The 15,046-nt window shown below is 39.7% G+C and overlaps 1 protein-coding gene across 4 annotated transcripts in view; it reads right to left on the bottom strand.

Moving 5' to 3' along the window:
* Positions 1-15,046, bottom strand: part of AKT1 (AKT serine/threonine kinase 1) — a 74,830-nt gene that overhangs the window by 54,123 nt on the left and 5,661 nt on the right. For all 4 annotated transcript variants that reach the window (XM_056347437.1, XM_056347438.1, XM_056347436.1 and 1 more), the window contains one exon: positions 13,316-13,497. In XM_056347437.1, the coding sequence (XP_056203412.1) occupies positions 13,316-13,361 (46 nt within the window). In that variant the 5' untranslated portion in view covers positions 13,362-13,497. The remainder of the gene's footprint in view (positions 1-13,315; positions 13,498-15,046) is intronic.

The following is a 15,046-nucleotide window of genomic DNA, read 5'->3' as shown; positions in this document are numbered from 1 at the left end:
ACAGACACATACACAAAAAAAAAGGGGGGACCAATACTGGGCATCACAGTGAACAGCAGTCTCAGTACACATGCACTGCAAGTTCGTCAAAGCCTTTTATAAGCAACACAAGGAGCAAGAGCTTTTAAAGGGGATAATAAAGCAGTACTGCAGCTGTTTACAGGGACCATTTCCCAAGTGTGAAAGTATAACACAAGAGAAAGCACAGAAGTGCTTGCTTGCCCCTGCATTGTAGTCGCAGTATAGAGACATGCTAGGCTAACTGAAGGCAGAAGTTAACAACTTAATAGCAAATTAGAGATGGTAAAAATAGGTATGAAAAGCAAAAGCAGCTGGTTTTGCAGCTCAGTGCAACAGAGGAACTAGCAGATAGCAACAAAGCAGCAGGCAAAAAGAACGAGCTCTGCCTTGCTCAGGCCAGCACTCTGAATGGGACATTGTTACATGCCAAGCATACAAAGATACAAGATGATGCAAACCTTCAAGAAGTATATTCCGCCTCCCCCCACCCCCCCGTCCCCCGCCCCAGCCCTCCACGTTTTGCTTTTGTTTTCCATTTTTGTGAGTAACAGTATACTCCAGCAAATACAGCCACTTTGAAAACACCAACTTCTTTGAGGATCAAAAAATATAGACTCTGCGGACAATCTGGTTTATAGCTGCTGTAGAGCTGAGACAAGTCACTGTTTCAGAAAGAAATCTGGCCACCTGCTGCTCTAAGCAGAGGTGGTGGCATACATGTAAAATCATGCTTTTCTCAGAAATTACAACTGATATTACCCAGGAAACACAGACTAGTCTGGGAAAAAATGCACTAACTCCAAATGGTGCAGTTAGGCTGAATGGAGCTGTAGTGGCTGGCTAGTAGTCTTCACTCAATTGTCACAGGTTTGCTCAAATCAAAATAATTTCATATTATTCCCAATGAACAATCTACTACAGCCACTTTAGACCTCTGGCTTCCTTTCAGGTCAGAGGGTGGCTACCAGTAAGGCTGGGACATCTCAAAACCTCAGGCATTAAAAAAAAAAAAAAAAAAAAAAAGTTATAGCAGTTACTATGGAAGGATGAAACACCTACAATACAAAAGGTTCCTAACGCAGGCAAGAAAAGCACGTTCTAACCCAATAAAAGCAATCAGCAGGTCTAGTTCTAGAGCTCACGTGTGATCAGATCAGTCTGTGTCAATGACAAGGTGTAAGTTTTAAGCAGTTGCTCTTAATGCAGCTGAGCTACCATGGCTGAAGGGAAGACACTGCTCCATCATATCTGTTCTTTAACAGGGCTGGCTGCTATGTTCAAAATGCAAGGCCATATTTGGTTGCTACATCTTTGCAACCCCACTGTGCAAAGGGAGAGAATTAACCCAGCTTGTAAAGGCAACAGTCCAGAGGAAAAAATCCCTCATTTTACCTGAACATGCTGAATCTGGCAAGAGCTGACGGTCAGGGAACACACAGAACCCTTGAAAAACACACAACATCGTTTATTACACTGGGACAGTACTTTGTGTTGCACAATCCAAGCTTTTGTTTCAAGCAAGAAAATGTTTTCTAAATATTTTGTCACCATGACAGTCTAGCCTTGGACTCGAATTCTGCCCTCGGTCACTCCAGAACACCCCTGTGAAGTCAACTGTGTTGTACAGTTTGTCACCGCATCCCGGGCTGCCGGGAAGGCTCACCTGGCAGCATGGCTACCAGCATCCTCTCAGCCCAAGTTAGTCTTCCTACCCACAAAACCAGACATACTAAACACCTCCCCAACAGGTTCAGCTTTATTTCAGGAATACAGGCCAAACAAAAACCATTCCCAAGACAGCAGAATGAAATATTTTAAACACACAGAGAAAAAAGAGACTTAGAAAAATATCCCAGCTTTGAGGGCCCTGTTCCAAGTAAAGATATTTCTTTCAGGGACATTAATTTGGCAAAATAAATCTGAGCAGATACAGCCTAAGCCCACAGCACAGCCCTAAGAAGAGCAGCGGAGCATTTCTGTATGACTCAGGAAGCCCAGCAAAGACTTCTGCAGAACAAGATCAACAGGGTGTTTATATACAGCCAGCAGCATCATGTGAACGGGCAGTTTAGTTTGTAAAATGAATGTTTGCATTGTTATTTAAAAACACAACACAACAAAACACGCATACAAACCAAAAAACACCCTCTATTCCACACTTACAAGTTTCCAGCATTATAGCAGGGGAAGGAAGTACTCCAGCAGCCAAAATTTACAAATTCTTACCATAACTTTGGCACAGTAAACTTCTCCAGTGTCACAAAGGCCTATTCTTCAGGGGGCTCCGGTTGTCTTTTCTTTTTCCCCCTCTTTTTTTCAGAAGGACTAATCCACATGTGAAGGCTATTAAAGAACACACAAAATGCCAACAGAGGCATAAACATGCACACTTGCATGTGTGTGTGTTTTCAAAGTTTTATCTGTCTTTCCTAATACAAAAAGATACCTAGGAGCAGCCTGGAAGCAGGTATTTCTGCTGTCTCTCTTTTTATTGTGAAGCTTGGTAAGCTTTTTCCTTTCCCCCCCAAAATGGCAATACTATTTCATTTTAATTCATTCAAATCACTGACAGAAATTCATCCTCATGAGTTGCATTCAGCAGCCAGGTTTGAAGAATTTAACAAAACCCAAAGATTTTGATATGGAGGGGAATCGTTTGTCTGTCTGACTAGAAAATAAATTTCTAACAGTAACCTTTTAACTGTTGGAGGCACCGTACTACAGCCTCAAAGAAAATGCTAATACTCTAAGTTATACTCAACATTTCTGCACTGCAAGAACAAATCCAAGCTCTGAAAGTCAGCACTTTTCCCTCTTATTATCTGAAGCTATATAAAAGCCCTAACAGAGATTTGAAAGAAATACAACAGAAAATCCTGTCTGATCTAAATACATAGAGCTAAATTTATCTTTCAGTTTTCGAAACACCGCTTAGAGATTGGGCATTTAGAGTTCTATTCACTAGCTAGAAAAAAGCCAAATGGTACATTTTAAAAAACTGACTTTGAAAGATTGTTATGAGAACAGGGACAAGCTATGTAAACCCTAAAATTCTGTGGGTCTTTGTATTCACGATTATTGTCACAAACTAAAAGGCTCATATTCCCTACTAAGCAAACATTTACAATTAAATCCATTCTGCACAAGGCATTTGCATTTTGAGATAGAACAGTCAGTTGTTCAGCTGCTGTGATTTAGATGGATTGGTTCATTATTGCTGCAGTTCGTTTTCAGCTACACTGTATAACAAAGGGGTGCCAATGTAGTCTTGAATGGCTTTAAAGCTAAGTATGCTGGTATTCTTCCATGATGATGTAATTTAACTATCTCCCCATCTCTCTGATCATGATATCTTGACTTTACAGGCTAAACTTCAGCGAAAACCACAGAAACAAGCTGTCACAACACTGTTCAATAGGCAGTATCTCTGCAGGTCAGCTGAAGGCTGTTGCTGGCAAATTCGCAGTGATTTTCCATATATGAAAAAGTTGGTTTTCCCCAATTCTTATTTAAAAGAAATACTTTTCCTATCATGCAAGTAACAACTTTCTTGTAATAACTTTGACTTCCACTCCAGATGTATCAGCTGTACACCTTCAAATACTCATACAATAGTGAAAATGTATCTGTACCAGAAAAGATGACCTAGAACTACAATGTCTGACACAAAATTTCAAGTTGAAAAAGTCAAGCGCTATCCTACTCCTTCACTGCCTGAAACACACCACCAAAGGTAGTATTAAAGCAGTGAAACCTTTTTTTCTATTAGCAACCATGTAAAAAGGCAAGATTTCTTCTTCAAAAGTAAAAGTCACGATGATTAGTGGCATTTAACCTCCCAATCTAAAGCATGGTCTTCAAGGCACTGCCAGAGCAGCACAAAGAACACTTTACCACAGAATGACTTGATTACTGAATTTACAGTGGCAAAAGATTCATATCCTATGTCCACAAATCAATTTCCACCTATAAAACTACTTCCAAGCCCCAGAACCAGCACTGTCACCATAGACTATCACAACTGAATTCTAGTTTGCTCCACATATAAACTTGCAGTGGAATAAGAAACATATAATATAGCTAAACCTATGGAATGACACATTTAAGTCAACTACTGAATTATGAAACAAATGCCTTCTCTTCTCTTGGTGTTCCCAGAAATTTCATTTCTACTTAACAAGAATAGAAGGGGAAAGAGACTACATGACTGAAAGTTAAAAATTAAACAAAAAAACAAAAACCAACCACCCCCCTCCCCCAAATATGCATTACACTTTCATTTAGTTAACTGACTGCTATTTATAAAAGGTTTACAGACCACAGGCAGATGCAGGGATGTATAAAACACACAAAAAACCACCAGTCCAGACAATCCATGCCTGGAAGCCCCTGAAAAGCAACTAGCAAATAACAGGTAGCATTTTCCACTTTGCAGCTATGAAGAGGCCTGACAATGGATTTTGAACTGCCTCTCAGGTTTGTTCAAGGGTGTAACTTGTTACTGACACTGCAACTGTGAAGCTCCAACTATGGCATAATGGGAAGAATATACAGAATAGCATGTACCCTTATAGTTGAGGGCATAAACCGTACCTAGTGCAAGTATTTTCCACACCAGTGTAACTACAACATTCTCAACAAGGTGGCATTACATTGGCAGGCGTAATATGGCATGTACAAAGGGTCACATCAAAACACATGGCAAAAATTTTAAATACTTTTCTCTTACATCTTGAGATTTAGTTTAATTGCAGTTTATATTTTAACTGCTTTTTTATCAGTTTCATTTGTATGTTTCTATTAGCCATCAGACCCACTGAGCCTCCTGCAGAAAAAAACAAAAGTTATCATTTCATATTACTTGCTTACTGAAGTGTAATCAGGATGCATTTCTTGATGCCCAGATGCTCTGACATAACCGCAGAAATAGTAGGGTATACTACTAAGACTAAGAGCTCAGAAAAATAAAAACACACATTATAAATTATTTATTTTAAATCCTCTACTTTTTGAGATTTTTCACTAATAAATAAACAGCCTTTTTTCTTCTCCTTTGTCTAAACTGTGAAGGCGGCACTCCAGTTATGTTTTCCACTTTTTTTTTTCTACATTATGAAGATTAGCAAGCTCCTCCACTTCAGAAAGAAAAAGGGGCAAAGCTCTCAAAATCTTGTGACTTCTACAGGTGGGAACTGATTCATAAAGCCACCACAAACATAAGGGCTTCACTTCACATTTGACAATTAGCAGCAATTCTTCTAAGCAGCCCTGACCTCCATCAGCAGCTGAAGTCCATTCCAGTAACACCATTGTCAACCTCATGAGTCAGACTTTCATATTAGCATAATAATCCTTGTCCTGAAGACCTCTCCTACAAAGAAAGGCTGAGAGAACTGGGGCTGCTCAGCCTGGAGAAGAGAAGGCTCCAGGGAGACCTTACTGCGGCTTTTCACTACATCGCAGGGGCTTGTATGAAAGACTGAGACAGGCTTTTCACCAGGGCCTATAGTGACAGGACAAGGGGTAATGGTTTTAAATTATAGGAGAGTAGATTTAGACTACCTATATAGAAGGAAGAAATTCTTTACTATGAGGGTGGTGAAACACTGGAAGAGGTTGCCTAGAGAAGCTATAGATGCCCCATCATTGGAAGCATTCAAGGTCAAGTTGGATGGGGTTTTGAGCAATCGGAGCTACTGAAAAGATGTCCCTGCCCAGGGCAAGGGAGGTTGACTAGATTATCTTTAAAGGTCCATTCCAACCCAAACCATTCTAAGACCGGAGCTCTCTCCCAAAACAATTATCTTCTACGAAGGTATTTCATAGGTGGTTCACGACTGACACAAAACCCACTCCTCTTGTATGCATGTTCTGTGGGACTCGTTAAGGGCACATTAGTAAGACGCAAGCAGAGGATAGCCCTGTAAATGATCTGGATGCTGCACTCGCTATTAGCATGAAACACCACAGCACTCATTCACAGAACCACTGACTCCAAAGCATATTTCTACATGCAGTTCACCAAAGGCCTGGGCTTTGGACAGCACTTCAAAACACGCTCTCCTCACTTACCCAAGAGACTCAGGGAAACAGTAAGCGACTTGCCCACAGTCTGTGATGATTGTTTATCTCAGCTGTCCTCAAACATGACCATGCACTTTTGAATAAACTGACAAATTTCACAATATTGTTTGACCAGCTATCTTTTGCACATTTTTGGCTCAACTTGAAGAGGTGGGAGAATAATCCCAGAGTTCCGTAACTTGTTTTCCAACTGCACTCAAAGTTGGTCTTCATTATTTCCCCCTTTCAGTTGCAGTAAATATTTCTCACAGAAGCACAGTACTTCACACCTAATATGGTGCTATTCTTTCTCCATTCTTTTTCTTCCTCTTTCCTCACATAGTTTCCTGGTTTTTGTTCCCCCTTTAAGTGGCACATTGTACCTGTAACATAATACATCTGAAAATAATAATCCCTCCTCTGTCTTTCCCCCATGAGAGAAGACTATTTAAATAAGATTTAACTATTTTTTCTTAGTAAATCAGTTACTTTAATATTAAAAGGGAGAAAAAAAACCCAGAAGGCTGACAGTTGTTTGTTTTGACAATGCTATGTCTTTTAAAATGCATTAAAATTAAATGTTCGAATGTTAAGCATATTTCTTTCCAATACATATTCAGGTTTGTTTTCTGAATGAGTCTGAGACCAATGAACATCCTAACTTTGAAGAGAATTATTAGTAACATAAAAAGTGGATAAAAGAAGATATAGTGCATGTCACCATGTATTGCTCCAAGAGCAAAGTCCTAACCAGCTTGTTCAGATGGTGAAGTCTAGGGCTAAGTGTGCTAACACAGAGGAAGTTTAGGCAGGGGAAGCCGTGGGCACAAGTGAGGAGTGCAAATGACGGTGTTTAGGCAGGGGGACCGCCAGCAGGGAATGCTGGAAGGGAGGGAACATTCTGGCATCCATCACAGAGGCTACAGAAAATATTTTCAAGTAAGGACAAGGCACCAAATTTAAAATGCATGGCACCGTACCTTGCCTAAAACCACTCCTGCAAGAACAACGAACAAGCTTTACTCTCGTGCTCTCCCTTACCTCAAAATAGCATACTCACTTAGTACTTCTTTCTTCCTAAATCCAAACCTGATGACTTCTCAATATGCTTACTGAGAGAAAAAAAGAACAGAAAACCACACATGGACAACTGTTTTTGGGTTTTTTTTTTTGCACAGGCCTACCTTTTCCTTCTTGAAAACGAGGGAACTATGAAAAAAGAGGATCAAAGCCAATTCAAGCAGTTTCTGCATGACCCAACGTATCAAGCATTCTCACATTGACTTTAACAGGTTTAGCAACGTGCTACATCTCTCATTCTCAAATCTCTTTTAACAACAAGTAACAGTAATTTATGATGCTACCCCACTTTTAGAGATAAAATTGAGACCTGGTTTGTTTTGCTTCTGATGTGCAATAATACAGAATATGAAAGTAAACTTCCAGGACTGACATAAATATTGTGGGCATCAACACCTGAGCTCATCCTCTTTGCCATTCAAACCAGGAGTGTGTTTGGTGTCACTCACATGTAAGTTCCAGTTTACAATCACAGAGAAAAACATCTAACCTAGCATGAGTTCTCTAAAGAACTAGAAGTATTTTGCAAAAAAGGTGGGGGAAAATGTAAGAATAAAAATTTGGGGGAGTAATTTTTACTGAAAAAAAGAAATACCTCGCCCTTCAAAAATGTAAAGCTGTGGCTTAAAGAATGGGTTTTGCTACATGAAAAAAATGTTCCAAAACAACGACTTTTCTAGGACAATGGAAAGTAACAAAGATGGTAAAAGACTTAAGAAGTCTGCTCAGTGGAAGGAAGATGAGCAATCTCGAGGTTACACTAGCTCTTTCAAAGATGTAGTACAGTATAGTTACACTGTACTAGGTAATTCTCAGCATTTGAATGCCCTGTCATCCAAAACAGACTTTTCACAGTACACTGGATCCAGCCTGTTTCCTGTGATCTCTCCACAAATAATTCCATCAGATGAGATTTACCCTCCAAAAGTCTAGCTGACTAGCCATTATCAGCTCATATTTCTCCAGATGTTTTGTGATCTCATCCTTTCTTAATGTCTCTAGCATCTTGTCTACCACCAAGGTCAGATTTATTGGTCAACAATTTCCTGGTTCCTCCCCAATCTCCTTTTCCCAGAACAAGGCAAGCAAAATAAAAGCAACCGAGAGCTAGCGTTGCAAAATTATTGCCCCTTGTGTTGAAAAAGAGACACACAAGAAAAACCACAAACTGACACAGCTTATCTTTTGTTTCCAATAAGAAGAGCAACAGATTTCCCTATAAACTCAACCCTTCAGCTCTGGAAGTGGCATCAGTTTCTTTCCCTCTGTTACAACCCCTCCGTTCTTTGTTGAGCCCCTACCTTGTTTCTTACCTTTCCTCTTCCCCCCAGTTTTTCCTCTGAAGCAGCTGTGCCCTCCATAGCTGGCATCCTCAGAGTTCAGATGTGTCTTAGGATCCTTTGTATCAAGTGCCACAGCCACTCCTTTGAAATACCATGAAAGGCAGATGTTCCTTGAACTAATCTGAACCTCAAAGGTTCTGGCTACACAGGCCATCAAGAAAGTGCACTGCTATATCCCAGGGACAGGCAGAAACCATGGTACAAAATAAAAAACACCCCAAAATAAGACACACATACACACACACACACAAAGAGGTAGGGAACATGGTGAGAACAGAGAAGAGAGAAGAAAGAAGAGGTGAAGAAAAACAGCAACACAAGAGATCTGCTGGCTTTTTAAAAAAAAAAAGTTAACTTTGCTCATACCTTATAAGATTCTGTTTTGGTTCATACTAACAGAATACCCAAAGTATGAACCTGTGCTCAAAATAACAAAGCTAAAGTTCACAGTCTGTGCATTTCTCCTAGAGAAAGTTAAAAAAGCAACAATTAGCATTTAATTCCTGGCTTGTATTTTACATATGGATCCCGCATTCATTTTATGAATGAAGCTACAGGAAGACAAATCACAATGGACTACTGGTTATTTATTATGACATCTGTATCACTCCATTTAATTACAGAAATAATTCTCTGAACAAAACAAAAGTTGTATTTCCATAAGTAGAATAAATGTATTTTGTATCATTCCTATAATAAGTATCTTGTGTGTAATTTCTCATTCAAGGACCTCTAGTAATTTTCATCATCTTGGAAGCCTGACTCCTAACCAAACAGTTTCACCTGCCTAAAGTCCGCACAACTTCACATTGGTTTTCACTGTTAAAATTACTGTATGGTGTTTATAACCTATTTAAAAACAAAGCAAAAAGTAGCTCCACATTTGCTGCTACATATTAATTGATGAATACACAAGTCTCTCCTGCTGCTTATAATTGCTTCGGAGTTCTCAGAGTGAGAAATCAAGATCTCCATTTCCTTTTTCAAATGTCAGTGTACAGTTTTCCCTCCCCCTCTTTCCCTGCCTCCAAAAGGTTCCTTTTTCTATACAAGTTTATGCCCTAATAAGAAAGCCGGACATACTAGGGAAGACAGAGATGACAGAGTATCAAAATGCACAATCCCCCTCTTTGTTAGCCTTGCAGAAAGACTTTTTTTAAATAAAAAAATAAAAAAACCCACACAGGATGAAGACTGAAGACAATAGAAGGACCTTTATAAACAAGGACCAGAGCAGAAAGATGCAAGAAATCCAGCAAGATCTTTAAAACGGATCAGTAAAGCAATTAAAGTACACTTGGGCATACCTCTTTTACAACACATAACCAAAACTAAGGATATTCACAACACATACACAGAAAATCTATAATCTCAGAGTTCAACAAGCAGCAATTTGGGCAGATAATTTTCTCCTTCTCCCCTCATATCCAATCACAATTACAGCACCTCTGCATCGACCCATTTCCCCCATCCTCTCCTACTAAAATAACCTTCAATGTAACACAATCAGGGACTACACATTCCGGACATACACATACACCAACTCCAAGTCTGAGTTTCTTCACATTTTCTACGTGCGTGTTGGAATACTTCAGCCACGCAGTTATTCAAAGAGTGGTTAGTATTTTATCTACTGTTTCCGTCTTCACACAAGAGTACCGCCTCACTGTGTAACAGCACCAAAGCACTGCCAATGGGGAAAAGGGGAAAAAAAAGTTCATTCATTAATTATTCTATTTCTGCCTGGTTGAGACTAGACATGTCATGGAGATGACTCTGGCCCCTGCATAAACAAACGTCTGCACTACTGGAAGTACAGCTTCCTTTAAGGGACTGACTTACAGAACTGCTGAGAGCTCTCGGCCAGGCAGCGATGTTTAATTTCATTTCTCCATTTGTATTTTTAATCTTGGAAACAAAAACAGAAATGTACAGCATGCTGACAGAAGAAAACAACCCCACAATTCTAGAAAGCCCTGCTATTTCCCTGCCAGGCCAAAACACCTGCTCCTGCTAATGACTGCTTTATGCTTATATACACCTGCCATCCAGAAGGGCTCCAGAGCACTTTGCAGCCTGATTTACACATACACAAATCATTAAACCCACCAAAATTAAGCCACTGCTGGGGTGAGATGTAGCCAACTGTTTTAACTGCACACAGTCATGCTGTTCAATTGCTCAGGACGTGAACTACAAAACACCATATCCAACCAAAGCTATAGGGGAACGTTAGGTAGACAGCATCGATGCCCAAACTGGATTTTGGCCAGTCACTACTTAAAATATCTGCATGTGGAAAGCCCTAGGATCTTTAAAGAACACATGCAGTGCAACTTTTGGTTTTATAAATGATCCAAAAGGCAAACAACATAAGTTTCCTATATCTAAAATCCTTCTTTAGCAGTCCCTCCCTGCAGTAATTACTGTTTATGCCTTAACTTCAGAAGCTCACAGTATCAGACATCAGTTTTGGAAACATCCTGTGGTTGAAGCACTTGATCTTGCAGAGCCAGCAAACTGATAGGGTCTGGCAGTGAACGTACATGATCAAAAAAACCCACAACCCTCTAGAAAACACACGCGCATACAAGTGGATCAGTTGTTCTCCCCCACACCCCCAGCCAAAGTTGAATTTGTCAACTGATCCTGAAACAGCTACAAAAACCAAGAAGAGAGTAACGGAGCAGACATGCTGGCACGCTGAGGAGGAGAGACAGCACTGCTTTCTAAAATCCTCCTTGCATGGACAACACCAAATTAACAGCTGCAAAGTCAATGCAGTGGAATGCAATAGGTGTCACCACACATACCAAGAAGGCAAAAAGGCATTGGGGAGCAGGTTAAAAAGATTAGGAAAGCTAGCATGCAAAAAACACCTGCTTAACAGTTTGGGCATTTGGGCACAAATTTGCAGTCTCAAATATGCAGAACATGCAGAGTAACATTTTGGAAATGGGTTCAGCAGATAATCTCATCATAATATTATCACCAAACCATCAAAGATCATAATCTGTTTCTCTAAGGTAATTGAAAAAAAAAAAAAAAATATCAGGGCATCTTTTACTAAGAGCTCCTCCAGAGGTCTCCTTACTTGAAAGTAGCTTTATCATAATCCTAGAAACAATGAAAAGTAAATTCTCAAGAGTAAATACAGACAAGCTTGAAATGCAACACGACTGTTTCAAAGTTTCAGGCACATCTGCCTCTGAATCATCCTGACAATACAAAGCCAGCTTCACACTTTAAATGTTTCTCCCCCAGATTTTTGGACTTTTTAAAATAAATGCTTCTTCCCCAGGATTTTTTACTTTTTAAAACAAATGCTTCTCCCTCAGGTTTTCATTCAGTGCTCCTCAAAGTAACACTTTGGGTTTTTTAAAGTTACAGGTAAGTGCAGAAAGAATTGTAACAACAGTTAGTTTACAAAAAAGCTTAATCACTTAATTTAAAACTAAAAACTTATCTCTCTGATTTGAAGAGTTTCTAAATTAATAAATGGGAATGGGAAGCATAATTCTGTGTTACTTTCTCCTGTTTTACCCAAACACAGCATAATTCTCAAATACTTCATCAGAACAAGGTAGCCTGGGTACACCAAAATTACTGAATGAGTTAAGGCAATGAGTGGAAAGGCATTTCTACCCGAAATAAACAAGAACAAAAAAACCAAACAAACAAACAAAGAACTTTATCAAAATATTTTTACATCATCAGACAATATGCTAAGCTAGGCTGCACATCCAGCTATTAGAAATCTCTATTTTCACCCTTTTAAAACACAGATTATCATCATGTTTTCCAAATTCTTAGAAATTTCTTATTGTTGCAGAAGAACCACCAGCCTTTATCAAGGTTATGATAATACATTTCCATTTTCTTCCAGAAATAATTATGCTACACCTTTGCACCTTCAGGCAAGTTGTTGCAAACCCTCTAGAAAAATCCTGAGCCTGCAGAACCATGCGAGCTTCCCTACTGCTGGAGCACACAGATTCTGTTTTTGGTCCAAAAAAATGACGGTATTACGGAAAGTACCTAACACTGCTCAATCCCTTCCAAGAAATGATAGCAGAATACAAAGAAACAGGTGAGTCAAGTACCTTATAGGAGCAATGCTGCAGTACTTGAAAACAAACACCACCTTACCCCCCCAAAAAAACAGCCCCGGTGTTTTGGGAATCAGACATTTGAAGTCTAATAGCTATGTTATTTCACGTTTGCCACCCAGTCAAGAATAAAGATTTTTAAATAAAAATCAAACGCCATTAGTGGTACAACAGAAATGCACAGGGTGCACAAACTCAAGGTTATTCTTCCTGACTAAGACACTGGTACCAAGAACGGTTCAGACTCAAACCAAACGGTGCATTCTCTAGCAAGTCTCTGCAACAGCTCAGCATTGCTCACAAAATACAGGCGTATTTTTCACCATTCAAATGAAGATCCACCTCAAGACAATTCTACCTTCCAACATAAAAAGAAAAGCTGCAGACTTACATATAAACCAAAATAATTTAGAACAATTTAACCTTTAACGCTCCAAGCAGTACCTCCTAAGTTGCTATCTTTATCGCCATTTTCAAAGCAGCTGACACTTTTCAGTGAGCGTACACACACGCACACCCGCGAAGAAAACCCCTTCTATGTGTGATTTCTCAAACTTAAGAGAAAGTCACGCACACTCCTTACATGCCACTGCCCGTTAGGGTGAATGGAAAAATAGCAGACTATTTGAGGACATGCTGCTAAAGGACAGATCATCACACGAAAGTCAGTCTACTGTCCTGGAGTGAAGAGACACTTACCTCGTTTGTGAAGCCACCCTTCCTTCACTATTGCTACTTCATTCATAATGGCAGGAATGTCTCTTGAAAAACCAGTTTATGCCAAAAGATCACTCTGTTGAAATTCCTGAACTCCTGCAGAAGGCTCCACAAAAGGGATGGTTTGGGGTTTTTTTTCCCGTTTTCCTCCTTCTCAGCTATTTCTAAAAGGATCAAAAGAAGAGTGAACTGTCATTTTGATGTATGTCACATATGTACAGTAAGGGATACAACAGGGAGTAGGTTTCATTGTTGGGTTGTTGGTTTGGGCACTTTTTTATTATTATTATTATTACAAATCCTAAATGCGGGCTTAGCTCTTTACGAGGATTTTTGTATCTCGTGGGTGGAGATGACAAAATACATGCTTGCTGAAGTCCTGCTTCTTCACTGAGCAGATCAATTGTGGACAGACTCACAATATCACCAGATGCTGTCTGAGTAAGAGGTGGATGCAAGCTCTTGCCCAGCAGACCTCCATCTCTCCAACACCACCTCACTCTCCACAACAATAACAATTCTGAGATTTCACAAAGTCCAGTTTTCAGTATTTCCTGATAAGACGACTTCTAGAACCTCTTCTGGAAGGTGTGGTTTTTTTACAGTCTAATGTATAGTAGTCTATCAACTAGCAACACACAGGCATCTTAGAGATAAACTTCTGGCAATAAAAATTCCCAATACCCTGCTTCAGATTTTCCTACCTTCACCATCATCCTGTTAATCCCACTCAGATCTCCTCGACTCCCCAGGAAGTGTCTTCTCTACCTTTGTTATTTATAACTCCTGCCTCTGCTAGAGGTACACAAAGTCTCAGATAAGCTCACATACCTTTCTGTTATCTTAAATCAGCCCTTAGAGCACCCTGATCAATGTTATTGCTCTTCCCTGAATGCATCGCAGTTTGCTGCTGTCTTCCTTGCAACGAAATACATCTAAATACAACTTAGGATTTTTACTCCTCTGCTTTATGAGATGAAGTCCCTATCTAAATAGCTTAAAATTGCCCTATCTTATTGAAAACGTGTCTAGCTCATGGCTGACTACCACAGAAATGTTTTTTGCGTTTTTCTCCCTCATTGAAAGTAATCTCTTCCCAAATGCATTAGCTTTTATTATTTTTCTAAATTGAATCCGATTATTTTTCTGCCTGTGGTACAAACGTTCTCTGCTTGTTTTTCTTTAATGACTTCTGTGCTCTCCAAAGTGTCCATACCGCCATTCAATTTGGTATTACATGGGTGATCAAAAAAATGTAATTGGTGACAAATTCCCAGCAGTAACGAAGAAGTTTAATAAAACAAAACTCAGCAGCATTTGTCACCCGCCACCAAAGACCTGTTTTTTACTGCAGTCACTTTTGAACCACAGAGACATCACATTCCCACCTGAAAAATATTTACCATCTCTGCATGCATTTGGCACACATGTATCAATTATCTCTGAGCACACAGGTGATATCCATCCATCAGAAACTCGATTAAAAAAGCAACTAATTCCCCATAACTCATTAAGACACAACCCTGGATGGAAGAAACAGGTGATCTGAATGAATCCAACCCAGAACTGAAACCCCAGCTGGGCCAGAGGGCTCTGTACCGTACATCGCCAGTGCTCTGAAATGGGCAGCCTTCAAAGCAGGGAGGCCAAATTTGAACAAGTCCCACCACTGCCAGCAGAAATAGACTGGGAGAAAGGAGGTCCCTCCCCTGA

The sequence above is a fragment of the Falco biarmicus genome, chromosome 7, assembly GCF_023638135.1.
Source record: "Falco biarmicus isolate bFalBia1 chromosome 7, bFalBia1.pri, whole genome shotgun sequence".
Taxonomy (NCBI): Eukaryota; Metazoa; Chordata; class Aves; order Falconiformes; family Falconidae; genus Falco; species Falco biarmicus.
Note: the sequence above shows the minus strand (reverse complement) of the source record. Positions and strands in the feature narration are given on the sequence as shown.